Consider the following 14,963-nt stretch of genomic DNA (forward strand, 5'->3'; position numbering starts at 1 on the left):
CTTAAACCTGAAGAGTACTAAACCAAGTTTTACAAACACTTACACAAACACACACGTGTCACTTCTGCATGGATTTTTAAAACAATTATCAGTTTTTCATATATTTGTGGAATATATTTAAGCTTGATATAATAATGAGGTCTTTAAAAGGGTCCTTGTGTCATCAAGAACTTCAAATAAATAAATGCAGAAGTGAGAGTTGCGTGCGGGAATTCAAAAGACAATGAACAGTACGCGCGCGCGTGTGTGAGTGAGTGTGCGGAATGCTTTCTACTTATCTTGAATTCAATATCGGACAACCATGGCAACGCACCAGCAGAGAAACTTCAAGTGACCTCTAAAACACAGTCTGGATGGAAATAAGGACCAAAAAATAACAAAATGATTAAACTGGTCCTTGTCCAGGGTTTCTGATATTCATGTAGAGCTGGTTGTACATCATCATACTGGTTTCTTTCCAGATCTCCCAGTTACTACAATAAGAAGTCACTGGTTTCATAGGTATTTATCAAAATTCAATTCAGTCACAAGTCAGGACCCAGATCAGTCAACGCAGCCACCCTGCAGGGTTGAAGAGGCATGAATACCAGCCTCACCAGTCCATATATGAACAGTGTGATCTTAAACAAGCTCAGAGGACAATGACATCACATGTCCTCCTCACAGAATAGCAGCTCTGGCCCTCTGGCAGACAATACAGACTTCCCAACTGTGAACTCAACCATTTTAAGAACTCATTTGTTCCCACCTCTATCAAGTACGGGGCTGCAAGGAGGCAGCAAGAGTTTCTCATCGTAGTTTTTCCTCTAGGTTCGTGCGACAGCTGTCATGTGCATTTTACTGTCGAGATTGGTAAAGCTTGTTCAGCACAAACTGGGACATCAGAGGCGGTTTTCCCTGTTGAAGACTATCTGAGGCTATGTGAGCAGTGTGAGGGAGTCAGGCAAAAGAACAGCTTCAACAGAAGAACTGAGCTCTAATTGTGCTTCTTTGCAACTCCACATGATCAGCTTTCACTTTGACTAAAAAATTGTTGCTCTTTTCCTGAATCTTGGTTTCCTTTTAAAGTGTCTCTTTCCAGGTCACATTCCAATGCATGTTGCTTCAAAAAAATCGAAGTACTTAACAACTTCCCTGGTCCTGACGCGTGACCCTCCCGACCCTCCTCTCTGACCCCTCCATGTGTTTTTTAGCCCTCCTTTGTCTGCCTCCTCTGGCTTGATTAGCATCCCCAGCACCTGTCCACTTCCCTCAGGCTTGAGGGTAATGTAGTTTTTGGCCTGGCTGAACCCTTGAAGGCTTTGTATTTTAGGGATTGTATTTTCCATTCATGACACACCCCCTCGGGGCGCCACAATATGTAGTTTCTTTATTAACTGTGGAGGCATTTATGTGCACAGCATTCAAATCCAATGCAAATTTACCCACAGGAAAAATATCTATCGTTTCGTACCAAATCGTATGGCATCGTTAATTGTTGGTTCATTCCAAAACGTAAAATATTATTGATTGAATTTTCTGGGCAGAAGAGGTCCACGACTCTTAAATCTGTCCCAAAGTAACACAGATGGCACTGAAATACTCCAGAAGTAAACCAATGAACACCCTGGAAATGGCAGTCATCACATCAACACTTCCCTGCTTGGTGTTTTCATCTAACGCTGAATAAAGAACATTCCTGGAATCCTGAAGAAGCCTCAACCCACACCTCTAAATGGATTTGTTTGTCATAACCTCACAAAAGCAGATGAATAAATAACAGATAAAAACACAACTTCAGTGTATTCATAGTTGTATTATGCTGCATTATTTCTAGGGAGGAGTACATAACTATTGAAACTGACTTACAAGCCATTTTTAGAAACTATAAATCACTCTTTAATTTAGTGTGTAATAAAAATGAAGCTCATTAAGAGACCTGTACATGCATAAAGATCAAGGGCCACCTACAGCGTGTGTGAGTGCATGTGTATGAGTGTGTGTGTGTGTGTGTGTGTGTGTGTGTGTGTGTGTGTGTGTGTGTGTGTGTGTGAGTGTGTGGTCAAAGCAGATGGCCAGACAAGCTGCAGCCGCATCCATACCTCCAGGGAGCCATATTGTCTATCCTGGAATGCTCTCCAGGTGACCTCTGACCTCTCTGTTGAGATGAAGAATCATGACTGTAACTTCATGGTGATGATTTGTACTACACATTTAAAAAAAAACAGTACATGAATGTGTGTTTTCCGAGAACACATTACCTCAGCGGTGTATTAAATGCGTCCACGTGTTCTCAGGGATGAATCTGAGTGTGTTTCACTTGTTAAACTCATTTACAGGATTGTGTAAACAAACATCTTGGCGGTGCACTGCAACAAATGTGCCAGGGTTTTCATTGTTCATTGGGTGGAAACTCTTCAAAATGATTTGTTCAATTTGTTTTAATTCATTCAAGAACAAACCTCAATCCTGGCACGTCTTGTCTTAGACTGGATCTGACAGCAGACTTCATGATTTCCCGTAAGTGAGTGAGAACTAACAGAAAGCGGATGCTAATTTGCAATAACAAACCAGGACCAGAGAAGTTACGGATGGCAGATCTTTTGATGCCATCTACCCATTCATCTATAGGTGAAAAATAAAGTAGAGGCACGCAGATAAAAGACAGAAATGCTCCAACTGGTCTTTCAACTGAAACAGTGTAATAATTCCCAAGTGTTCTGTTGCATAAGAAAGACACAAAAATGTGGACGTAAGCACATCACCCTGTAGTCTTACCTGCCAAAGCCAAACACATGACCTCGATTCTGCTATGATTTCCTCCCTCAAAGAGGTCACGGAGGAGGAGGAGTCAAGGAGGGTTAAACGGCAATCTGATGATGTCATATTGCCTTCGCAGAGGTAAGTGCTCTTTGATGCCCTCTAGTTACACCCGGCGAGCAGGTCATTACACAACAATCACGGAGCTGGATTTTACCAGGCTCGGCTGAGGGTGTAACATTGGCCGAGGATGAACTCATGACACTTTTGAGCAGATCCGTTTAACACAGAGGAAACTACCGCTTCTCCGGTTTCGGTTGAGGTCCCCTGGATGGAGGGAGTTGCTCTCTTCTTTCATGCAGCTATCAGGGCCCTCTGGACAGTTCATGCCTCACCCAACACCGTTGTAAGATAACTACCTTTTTTTTTTCCCTAAGTCAAAGGCATCCACCCCCAATTTTAATGGGTTCTTCCATGGCCATGCTGCACCCTTCCACCAATCACATAACCTCCTCTGCAGAGGTAATAAGCAGGTACTTGGATTCCTGGTGTGTTTATAGATCTGCTCTGACTCAAACATAGCAAATATGACAAACAAGCGAGGCTCCAGAAACGGCTCGATACATTTAAGTGCTAAAAGAGTTCAAAGAGCCAGAACGCAGCCACATGTTACACAGTGTTTTGATTAACGGTGGCTGGCTGTGACCACAGACACGCCCCGGCGTTCACAAACAAGTCAGATAGCTCACTATATTTATACTTCCATATGCCCACCATTGACTGAGAGCGGCTCGTTCACACCCATTCTCAGGAGGGCTGTTGAAAGTCATTCTGGGAAATTGGTCAGAGTAGCGAAGGTCAGAACAATAAATTACAACATTTCAGCAACACGAATGAATGATATGACAAACATCCGTTTCTCAATAATTCTTAAAATACACTCCTGTCTCATTACGGAGTGATCAAATGAACTTTTCCTGCAACTCTTCTCTATGTCTGTTTCTTCCTGTGGCTCACTGGATTCCCCCAGTGTCCTTCCGGTGCTGACTAATCCGCTAAATGACTGTGTGTTTACAGAAGAGACATTCGTATCTGCAGTTTTAGCCATTAAAAGACTGATCATTTACCCATATGACACTGATAATTTACCCGTGTGACACTGATAATTTACCCATGTGACTGTTACCAGCAGGCACGTCAGGAGAGGTTTTCACGTAGTGACCGACCCACATTAGCCAGAACAGCACCTGAGCCAGCAGGCGGAGGCGGACAAACCTGCTTCTGCATTTCAGTGACATTTTCTCCTGAACACTAGAACCTGCAGGAGACGCTGAAGGTTTCATCCCTTTTCATTTGTGACGTGAAGTTGTGACTTGACCTACTTACACCTCCAGGACAAAGAGGACATGCGGCTGTGCAGCTGTGGTGTGGAGGTGTCACCTTCAGTTTAGGTTCCACTGACCTGCACACCCACTGTAACCTGAAGCGAAAACGGTTCTCAATTGTTTTAGTTGGTTGCAGATGTTTTTTTTTTAAAGGAGCAAAACCTCAAATTCGACACGCGAGATCAGTAAACCAGTGTGTATTTGTCCGCGTATAATCTGGTCATAAATGACCCAAAATAAATACTTTAATAGTTTTAGTGACGTAAGGTGGAGCCGTCAGAGCAGGCTCGCCCCACCCAGGGGTCTGGATGTGGTGTTGGCGCCTGCAGGCCTGATTCAGTGAAGCTCACCCACAAACAGGTCAAGAGCTTTGCTCTGACTCCATCATTTAAATAGTGAAGAGAGAACGGTTCAGCCTTCCTGTGTGTTTTCTTAGTTCACAACACAACGCAGATGCACTTTCAGACAAACCTTTCAACTCGCTCAGTGAAACTCCCCCGTTATCAAAACATCTCAAAGTTCCCATCAATGACAAAACTTGATGTGGCTGATTTGCATCGTGCCCCAGCATTCTCATCAGTCGAATTCATTCTTCGTTAACCATATCTTTAAAATACACTCATTTGCATAGATGAGCAACAGTAGGGTTGGCCTGGAGAATAAACTTCCCTACACTGAGAGACGGAATTGTTCGTAACACCACAAAAAACGAATTATTTGGGGATTTATTTTGCCAGATGGGAATTTATGTGCAACAATGATGATTTTTATAAGTTCAGCTGTGTTCGTCAGAACACTAGTGTAGGTTCACAAAAGTAGTGTGTTGTTTTTGTTGCTATACATTCATGATTAATTTGATGGTGAGAAGGTACTAAACTAGAGCCATGCTGCACAGTATCTGCACATACATATCGACCAACCTTTTATTCAAAATTAACAGTGAAAGAATATTTGCGTTAATAAGACTGGACAAAAAAGGAAAGCGTGACACGCTTTAAAAATGACAAATCAAGCTGAGCATCTGTCGACAAAAATTTAAATTTATTCCATCAATGAATGAGTTTGATTTTTTTGGGAGAGACATGAACACACACACGCCAGCACTCAACATAGCAGGTGTGAACATCCTCTCCTCTCACAGCGTTCGCTCCGTTTGTAGCTGGTTCGAACCAGGAAGCAGATTGAATACGTGACTAGAACCAACAACAGAAAGTAGGAGCCGAAGTTCAGATGCACATTCTTACTGTCAACTCCAGTTCATTTAAAATGACCCTGAGCAATAATCTGTGTAAACAAGTCTACATTCGCTCCAAACTAATAAAATGGGAAAAGGTGTTCCTGATCTAGCAGATGATGAACTCTCCATCCTGGCTAAATATCTACAAGGGAGTAAATTCCTTTTATAGGCATGCTGGTGTTCTTGTTTACATATCGGATGCTGCTGTGCTTATGCAAGCGATAAATATGACACTTCTTGTTGTGTGAACCATGAGCGATCCTAAACATTTTTCTCTATTGTGGACTATGATCGAGGCTGTATGTCAGTGTATTTGAGGAGTGCATTCATGGCTCCAGCAGTAGATACGTGGGCGACTCTTCTGTATATCGTGGCGTGCTAAGGAAAGGACAGAGCGCAGCAGAGGTCGCTCTGAGCTAAACTCTGGATCAGTCTGCACCACTCAGCTCTCTTCTGCGTGATGTAGGCTGGCGTTATGACCTGCACAGGAAGGCACGGCGAGCCCTCCACTCTGGCCCTCTCACACAAGGCCTCGGCAATACAGATCACATACATGCCGCAGTCATAGCTGTTCTGCTGCGAGGGGCAGGGCTCCTCCACAAACAGCGCTTTCCTCCCTGCACCCAGGAAGGCTTCCAGCTTGCTAGCAATGCGCCGTGCGTGCAGGGAGTTGCTGCCGTTCTGAGAGTCATAGTGAGCGAAATGGTTGGAGTTATGATGGTAGACCAGCAGGCTCCAGTGGGAGCCCCCCGCACTCTGGTTGGAGTTGTCATTGACGGCCAGGAAGACCCAGCGGCGAGAGGGCAGATCCAGTGGCTCCAGGAACAGGGCCAGCTCATCGGGACAAGAGGCACACTTGATGAATTGGGTAACCTCTGGGCTGATGAAGATGACCGTCTCCCCAAGGATCCGGAAGCGCTCAGTAACAAAGTACTCAAAGGCAAATCCAATGACTTGGTCATTGAGCCAGTACGGTCCTTCCAGTAGAGACACATCAGAGCGCCGCAGCAGGCTGTCCTGGTAGCTCAGCACCACGGGGTCCATCCTTCAGTCCCAACACGTCCGCTGGGAAAAAAGGCAGAAGAACATGCAGAACAGCTGATTTACTGATGAGTAAATGAATTTCTCACATGACATTGCAGGGAGATCTAACGTCTCTTAAGTCTAGGTTTTATTCCCCTGCTACAGAGATGCTTTGAATGGCCTTTTTGAATGTTGCTAAATAAGCTCCATAACACCATCTATCCATCCACCGTCTTCCGCTTATTCCTGTTAAGGGTCGCGGGAGGGGGGGCTGGAGCCTATCCCAGCAGCCTTCATGTGAGAGGCGGGGTTCACCCTGGACAGGTCACCAGTCCATCACAGGGACAACACATAGAGACAGACAACCATTCACACTCACAGTCACACCTACGGTCAATTTAGAGTATCAATCAGCCTCGTCCCCTCTTGATGTCTTTGGACTGTGGGAGGAAGCTGGAGTACCAGAGAGAACCCACACAGGAACAGGGAGAACATGGAGACTCCACACAGAAAGATCCTGTGCTGGAGCCAGGACTGGAACCTGGAACCTTCTTGCTGTGAGGGGACAGTGCTGACCACTGCACCACCGTGCCACCTTGTTATATAATACTGAACATTATTAATATGAATTAAAAAATAATCACTGTTTTAAATGGTGGCTTTTCTTTCTTATGGTATTATATCAGTGTCATAAAACCCTACTAGCAACCTTCTTGCTTTGAGGGGACAGTGCTGACCACTGCACCACCGTGCTGCCTCTTCTCCATAACACATTTTGTTGAAAGATACACTGTCCCAGAAATTACTGCAAATAATTTATGTATTTTAATAACACTTTTATTGAATGTTTTCTTCTTTACATGAACGTCCCACGTCAGCATACTTTAACAATAATGGTGGAACACAAAGTCATGATTTCACATTATCTTTCTTTTGTCAGTGAAAAAAATGTCAAAAATTATTTTTTCAGAGAATTTTATGACACTAATATAATACCATAAGAAAGAAAAGCCACCATTTAAAACAGTGATTATTTTTTAATTCATATTAATAATGTTCAGTATTATATAACAAGGCGGCACGGAGGTGCAGTGGTCAGCACTGTCCCCTCACAGCAAGAAGGTTCCAGGTTCCAGTCCCGGCTCCAGCACAGGATCTTTCTGTGTGGAGTCTCCATGTTCTCCCTGTTCCTGTGTGGGTTCTCTCTGGTACTCCAGCTTCCTCCCACAGTCCAAAGACATCAAGAGGGGACGAGGCTGATTGATACTCTAAATTGACCGTAGGTGTGACTGTGAGTGTGAATGGTTGTCTGTCTCTATGTGTTGGTCCTGTGATGGACTGGTGACCTGTCCAGGGTGAACCCTGCCTCTCACCTGAAGGCTGCTGGGATCGGCTCCAGCCCCCCCCCCCCCCACGACCCTGAATAGGAATAAGCGGAAGACAATGGATGGATGGACTATATAACAACATTCAGAGTCAGGCATTGTAATTGGAACTTGAAAACTACAATATCCTAAAAACACAAATAAAATTAACTACAAACAAATGTAGGTGATGTTCTTACACATAGAAGATGAAAATGTCTGATCAATATAAGTGAGCTAAATATAGCTGCTTTAATATGCGAACAAATTCTTTTAGTTATTATTTGTATGTATATTTTCCCCAGGTAAAAAAAACTGGTAAATGCATGTGTGGAAATAATAGCTAATGATTAGCTAATATAGCTAATGATTTGAATGAGGAAGTTAATGAATACATATTAATGAAATAAGACTGTACTTCCTAGTCATTTTAGGATATGTAAATATACTTGTGCCATTTTATTTGCTCATTTGTTTTCAAATGCTGTTTTTTTTTTTGGGTGTTTGCTGTCCTCTTTACATATTCTGTTTAAATATTCAAATCAATCAGACACGAACAAACAAGAGTGTAAATGCTATGGTCAATACAGGGAATTCAGTGACCGAGTTTATGTCTATTTATTATACGATAAGTCAGAATAATAATCAACATGGCAGGGCCAATACTACAAAAAAACTCTAAATCTGAAGTACCACTGCTTTTATCAGCTGTACATCATTGTAACAGTATCACTGACTGTCAGCCAGATGAAGTATCAAGCGCTAACTCAATGAACAATCGAGAAAACTAAACTTACTCCGGGTAGTAATTAAAGCTGAACTAAGACAGTTCCACGGTTCAAGAAAATGCAGACGCAGAATGAATCCTCTATTGATGGTGCGCGACAAACCCAGTTGATGCTTTCAATGGTGGGTTCTGTTAGCACCCAAGTTCCCTTGGCACTTACTGAATCCAGGTCTTCAGTCACCTGCATGTACTGACAAGTTACTAGCATTAGTTCACCAGTTAGCATCTTCTAAGGCTGGAATTTTACTGACTAGAACTGCCAAGACTCAGGGATACGGTGTCTGTTGATGCCGCTGCGTAAAATCACTCTGCTGCAATGCGTTTAAATTCATGGTTTAGCCAGCAGGCAGCCGACCGCTGAGGCGGCTACCATTAGCATGAGCTAGCTAACCGGCACGCTCATCCCCACACGAAGCGGAACAAGTCCACCGAGCGGTGACTTCATCCGTTGACACATTAAACCTAATCTCCCAAACTGAAATACATGCGGTTAATAGAACTTACATACCTGAAGATGATATATTCAAATAAATAGGACCACGAAAACGGCAGCAATGTCCCTCATTGCAATGGCTGCCGTAAACTTCTGCGACCATAACAATTTGCGACAGTAAGGAAGAGCCGTATTCTGACAGCCTAGTTGACCATTTCATCACAAATAAGCGCTTAAAGGTTATCAGTACAACTTCTTTATGGTTGATACACTTGTATACGTATAAATTACCGCCCTCCTAACATGACGAGCCCATGTGAACACAAAACAGACGCCGCGGTGAGGTTAAATCACCTGGAGGCATGTGTGTGCGCTATTTCCTGTCAGCTTCCTGTTATGACGCTACGACATCCCCCCCCCCCCCCCCCGGCAGCGGGAGCGCGCCTGGCTGCGTGCGTGGCCGCGCTGATTAGCAGAGCAAAGAGGAGTTTCCAGCCGCCGTCACCGAGCTGTGGAGCGAAGCGCTGCCTTTCAATTACGCCGAAACAGCTAACACGCTCGGTGGGAAAAAATGCGCAACTAACTTCCAGGCACGGATTTGAATTGGGAGCAGTTCGGGAGGTGAACGGCGGGAGAGAGAAGGAAACTATTTGAAGTCAGTGGAAATGCAGGGAATTAAATAGAGACTTTTGTGTGTGGCTACTAGCGCTGCAGCGAGAAGAGAAGCCCCGGCGGCGGCGGCTCTAACTTGAGTTGCAACTGACTTCAGCGTCCACGTCTGGAGGTAAGAGAGGGATGTTAGTAGTGGATACTCCGGCTTTCCTCACGCAGCGGGAGAGAGAGGATTTGAGCTGCCATGAATCTCCAAAAATCACTTCTTGTCTGCGGAGCAAAGCTTTTTATCTTCACTTTGAAGATGTGTGTGGGCTCGCACTGACTGCCAGATATGCGAAAAAGTTAAAAATCCAGCTCTGCCTTTCCACCAACATCACATAATACTCCTCAGTTAAAATTCTAATCAAGTGGGATGAATAGATCTGGATACTTTTGTCACAGCATAATAAATCAGGCACTTAGCATCCATGTTGATTAAATCATCGTAAGACTGGTGATGTGTGTGTGTGTGTGAGAGAGAGAGAGAGGCTGCAGTGGGGTGGGGTAAATGTTTCCATGTATTATTTAGTAGAGGTCAGACAGAGCAGCTTATAATGCAGTGAAAGGCATCAGACGGGACAGGTCTGATCGGGCGAAGAAGCTGCTGAATCATTCACACACTTGCTGCAAACTTGCACCTCCAGATCTGTGGAGGGGCTCCAGAACATGACCTCAACGCTCCGTCTGTACACCACAGACCAGGTCGACTTCATCTTCCCCCTTTCTTTTTTCGTCAACATATTTTAGGAGGCGTGCGATGATGCTTGTATGCGGCACTTGCTGATCTTTCGTGACTAATGGACAGTTGACAGAACATGGGTGACAGAAACATCAACAGATCAACACTCAGGCAGCCACATGCACCAAAGATGATCCGATCCGTGGACTAAATTGGTGATGGTGTCATCCCGTCATTCTGTTTGTGTGACAATTATATAAACCACTATGAGATTAGTGCGAGGGTATCCGGGATGTAGGCTTCATCATATGATTGTGCTTTTCTCTGCCTGGTTTTAAGTCTTTATGTCTGCTTTGCATAGGTCGAGGGAAATAAGTGACTTTGACTTCCCAACTATGATAAAATCTGATCGTAAAGATGAAATGATTATTGTACTGTGGTCTGTTTAGCCATAATGCACTTGTTTCATTTTGTTTTTGAATCAGCGCATCCCCTCCCTAAAAGCCTAAACTCCCGCTCAGCCAGGCATGATCCGTTGAGCTGGAGCCAAGATAAGGGAAAGACAGCATTTGGTCATGTGAAACCTACTCAGCTGCTTGGAAGCGCTGTGGTTGTAAGAAGCGAGCATGATGTTTCTAAGAGTCACCCTGGTAAATCATGATTCACCAGAGGACAGTTGAGTAGCTGACTTCTTCACAAAATTTTCAACAGAACTGATTCGGGCTCGTAGCCGTGTGGCTCCCCAGCCAGCCTGTCCTGCCCTCGGGTCTGCACAGGTGATGAGAGTAAAGTGGGCCTGTCCTGCAGGAATGTGAGGTCTGAGAAGACCCAGCTGCTGCTGCAGTGTGAGAGGCAGCCCCGGCTGAGTCTCCAGCAACTGCTCCCTGTCGACACCTGACACCCTGTAGGCTCTCGCCCTCTGCTATTTCTAAAAGACTGGCCTCATTTGATATCACATCAGATTGTGTCTGTGTGGGATGAGTCCTGCAGCACCTCTGTGACGATCAAAGCTGTGCTATAAGGGGCTTCCGTTCAGGCTTTTGAGGGACTGGAAGAAGACAGACTACCTTTGTAACTCATAGAAACATTTGTAGCTTCACGGTTTGAAGAAGCACACATCGTGCTATCTCACCTTTACCTTTATATTTGCATCATCAGGGATTGAGTCAGAACACTCCACTGACCTCAGGTCAGAGCTGCAACAATTATATGATTATCAATTTTTTGTGATGAGCAACATTATAAAGAACAAATTTTGTAAAATCTCAGGTTCCGGTTTTGTAAATATCAATATTTTCTGTTTGGACATAGCTGGAGATGCACCAGTCCACATCCAAACTACTCTATAATCCAGAAAACGGTCAGACCAGAACAGATTTATCAGTAATACGGTTACTAGTCAGCTGCAGCTACCTGGGCTGAAGGCTTGGGTACGGTGGAGTGCGGTGCCACTGAAGGAAGTTGTTAGAAATATTTAACTGATGGCTGATATTGCACCTTGCTGCATTCATGCTCGTGTATAGTTTATGACTGTCCACCCACCTTTGGCCAGTTTTGTCCCTTCTTTCACTTTATATGACATTATATTGCTGAACTTCCTGCAATTCCAGGCTGTCACTGATAAAGGTGAGGACAATTAAATGGTCAGATTTACTGAAATACTGCAGAACTTGTCCTTTCAAAATCTAGTTTCACACTGTCTGTATTAAGGGGATGTCTCTCCTAAAATACAGGAAAAGGTCAAGGACGACTACTTAATCAAGATAGAGTTTAAGAAATCAGTCATGAAATTAGCAAATGATACCAAATAGTTTATGCTTCATTATTCCATCAGATTAGTTCCCTAAGTCTTGGGTTTATGAAGGCTCTTGTTCTGCAGCCCAGTTTAGATGAAGACCAGCTGAGGCATCGTGACAGCAGACGGAGCAACAGTTCTAAAATCCCTGCTCATAAAATATATATACCATAGGCTTTATAAATATCCCTATACTCTGTTTGACGCTGAAAATGTTTCAGCCGGCCCTCCCTCCACCTCACTGCACCGCTGGGATGAAAATCTAAAGAGACATTGTGGCTATCAGGTGCCATTTCTTCATTTACAGACATATTTTACTCCAAGCCGCAGCCTAAGAAGTAGGAAGACCCTCCTCAAAGCAGCAATGACCCGTCACCAGCTCTGGCCTTGACACCTGCAGAACTGGGCGAGTCACGTGCAGCACATGACGGGTTGTCCTGAAAAGTGCTGCAGCCGCATGATGGGATTGTGTGGCGCAAGATATTGGCATGCACATGAAGTCATTAAAGAGGAACCTGCTTGTGTTGCGCTGAACAAAGCTCCCCTTTCTTCAGCGGGTCATTATATGAGAGAGGCTTTGGCCTCAAAGACTCAGCTTCCCAGAGTTTTGCATTTCCCCTCATTAACTCGCTGGTGCAAATGGTAGCTGCAGCGAGCCGGCGTGAAGGAAGTACCGACCGTTGTCCTCTGCATTTTTGCTGATGTGAAATGAGCTGTATTGTTCTTTCTAACTAATCCCTGAAATAGGGACAACACACAATACTGATCTGATATGTACTTAAGTTAACATTTGGGGGTTATTATCTCTACTGTCAATGAAACCACATGGTGTGTGTGTATATACAATAGTGGCTTCATCACAGTCCATTAACAGCAGCATTCCTTCTGATTCGCTGCATGTTATTTAACTGTGACGTCTGATGGAACCAACACAGTGAAGACATCACTCGTCTATTTGCCAATATCGATACTTAAAACAACCCATCGCATCAGAAGTTAGAAGTGATGGATCAGTTTGTTACAGAAGGCCGTGTGGAAGGAGATCTGTTAGTCTGCACTCGATTGCTCTTCCTTTGCTAACAGATGTCTGTGTCTGTAAACTGAGATTGAATTCAGATGCACAGTGCCAAGTTCAGTTTCACATCATGCTGTTTGGTCATTGTACAGGTATTGTTTTACAGGACTGGCAGTCGACTTTGTCCCACCGTGACTTGTGTGTCCATACGCTGTTGCAGTGAGGGAGTGTTAAACGTCCTCGTGTGTGCAGAAAACTGCCTGTGGCAATTGAATTAGAGCTATTGTGGGATTAAGAAGTAGTGTGTTTAATTAAACTTCCGTTTTCTACTGTATAGTTTTAAATATGCTCAGAATAATGATGATTGATGACTGTTAATTAGCAGAGGAATTTAATTTAGAGGTGGTTGTAGATGCTGACACATTGTAATCTTCTGGTATTGTAGTAGTAGGAGTGGCTAGTCGGGATTTAATATTCTGACATCTCAGTGTATAAGTGTGTAAAAGTCTGTCAGAATGATACTTCAGTCAGCGTGCAGTGCAATAATCAGATCACACACACACACACGCTGGTTCAGTGAACAGGTGCCTCTAGATACCAGTGGCCACTTTGAAAGGAGAGCACTGGAAACTAAAGTTGTTGAGTGTGTGTGTGTGTGTGTGTGTGTGTGTGTGTGTGTGTGTGTGTGTGTGTTGTGACACAGCTGCAACAATAGGCACTGGCCCCCTGCAGCCTTACGGTACAGACAGGAGCGGGCCCATGGCTAATCCCCAGGCATGTGCTCTTGTGTCATGGTACACAATACTGTCCATCTGCAGGGCAGCGCTGCCACTCAGCTACTTTACTCCCAGTCCAACGTGTGATTGTCTTGATCAACCTTCAGCGAATGGCAGCACGAGGGCGATGCATCAGGACAGGCCAGAGGACAGAAGAGACACCATGGCTCTTATCTGTGTGAGGAATTCCGTCAGTTTACAGTAGTCTGTGCTCTGTCAGACTGAGGCAAGAGGGGAGGAAAGCTGAGATAGTTGTGGGTATCTGACAACAAACAGGCTGTGATGATAAGGTTGATTTCAAATGCGTCCGGAGACGTGCTCTCTCACAGCTGGAATGCTTCTCCCACCTAATCTACGTGTTGGTTATCAGTGTAGTAAATGAGCGGATGATACGGCCTCCTCCAAGATTATTTTGAAGTCTTAGCAGGGAGTCTGACTGAAGGATGGCAGGAGATGTTATGAATGAGAAGAACAGACGGTTTGACATTGTGTTCTTCTTAGGTGACGGACATTTCTGAATGTCCAAGGCTAAATCGGCCATGGGTATGGACAACATCTGGACACATCTACCAACATCTGTTCTTGGATTTGTGCTGTAGAATGTTGCACGATGTGTAGTTGATTTCATATTTCAGAATTTGGTATTAATATTTCAGGCACGCAGAGGTTTTATTTTGTGCCTGTTCAAAAAACAACAACAACAAAAAACATCAATGCACAACAGTGAACTTTGGTGCAGGTTTGATGAAGAGAGCCTGAACATTCCAGGTGTGTTCACTGCCTTCACCAACAGCTCCTCTTCCAAACAGTCCCTGAATTATACTTTTTGATTACAATTAAAATCCACTTTGATAAAGAAACATGGACTTTCCAGCTTACTGTAAAGGAAGCCTGTGGACAGTTGAAGAGAGATGCCCTGCATTAGCTCTACGGTTGCAGACAGTAGCTTGGGCATGTAAACAGCTAACGTGTGTGGGATATTTTTACTCAGTGCGTGTTTTCGCCTCATGCTTCCCAACAAGTTTATACATTCTGAAATGTGCCCGGATGCCCTCAAAATACTGTGATTTTTTTTC

General features: G+C 44.2%; 2 protein-coding genes across 13 annotated transcripts in view; one reads left to right on the forward strand and one right to left on the reverse strand.

The window, feature by feature from the left end:
* Nucleotides 1-4,952: 4,952 nt before the first annotated feature.
* Nucleotides 4,953-9,340, reverse strand: senp8 (SUMO peptidase family member, NEDD8 specific). 2 transcript variants are annotated; one of them, XM_086193587.1, is made up of 2 exons: nucleotides 9,044-9,340; nucleotides 4,953-6,426 (listed from the first exon to the last, which is right to left on the reverse strand). In XM_086193587.1, the coding sequence occupies exon 2, from the start codon at nucleotides 6,403-6,405 to the stop codon at nucleotides 5,740-5,742; it is 666 nt and encodes a 221-aa protein (XP_086049713.1). In that variant the 5' UTR covers nucleotides 6,406-6,426; nucleotides 9,044-9,340; the 3' UTR covers nucleotides 4,953-5,739. The 2 variants fall into 2 exon arrangements, with proteins under 2 accessions (XP_086049713.1, XP_086049714.1); XM_086193588.1 differs by lacking the exon at nucleotides 9,044-9,340 and adding an exon at nucleotides 8,546-9,014.
* A 118-nt stretch (nucleotides 9,341-9,458) lies between these two features.
* myo9aa (myosin IXAa) overlaps nucleotides 9,459-14,963 on the forward strand; it is a 107,798-nt gene continuing 102,293 nt past the window's right edge. For all 11 annotated transcript variants that reach the window (XM_086226800.1, XM_086226741.1, XM_086226750.1 and 8 more), the window contains exon 1: nucleotides 9,459-9,752. The gene's annotated coding sequence lies outside the window, so the exon portion shown is untranslated. The remainder of the gene's footprint in view (nucleotides 9,753-14,963) is intronic.

Source organism: Aulostomus chinensis, chromosome 2 (genome assembly GCF_037954235.1).
Source record: "Aulostomus chinensis isolate RoL2024-O1b breed Wild chromosome 2, RoL_Achi_v1.0, whole genome shotgun sequence".
Lineage (NCBI taxonomy): Eukaryota > Metazoa > Chordata > Actinopteri > Syngnathiformes > Aulostomidae > Aulostomus > Aulostomus chinensis.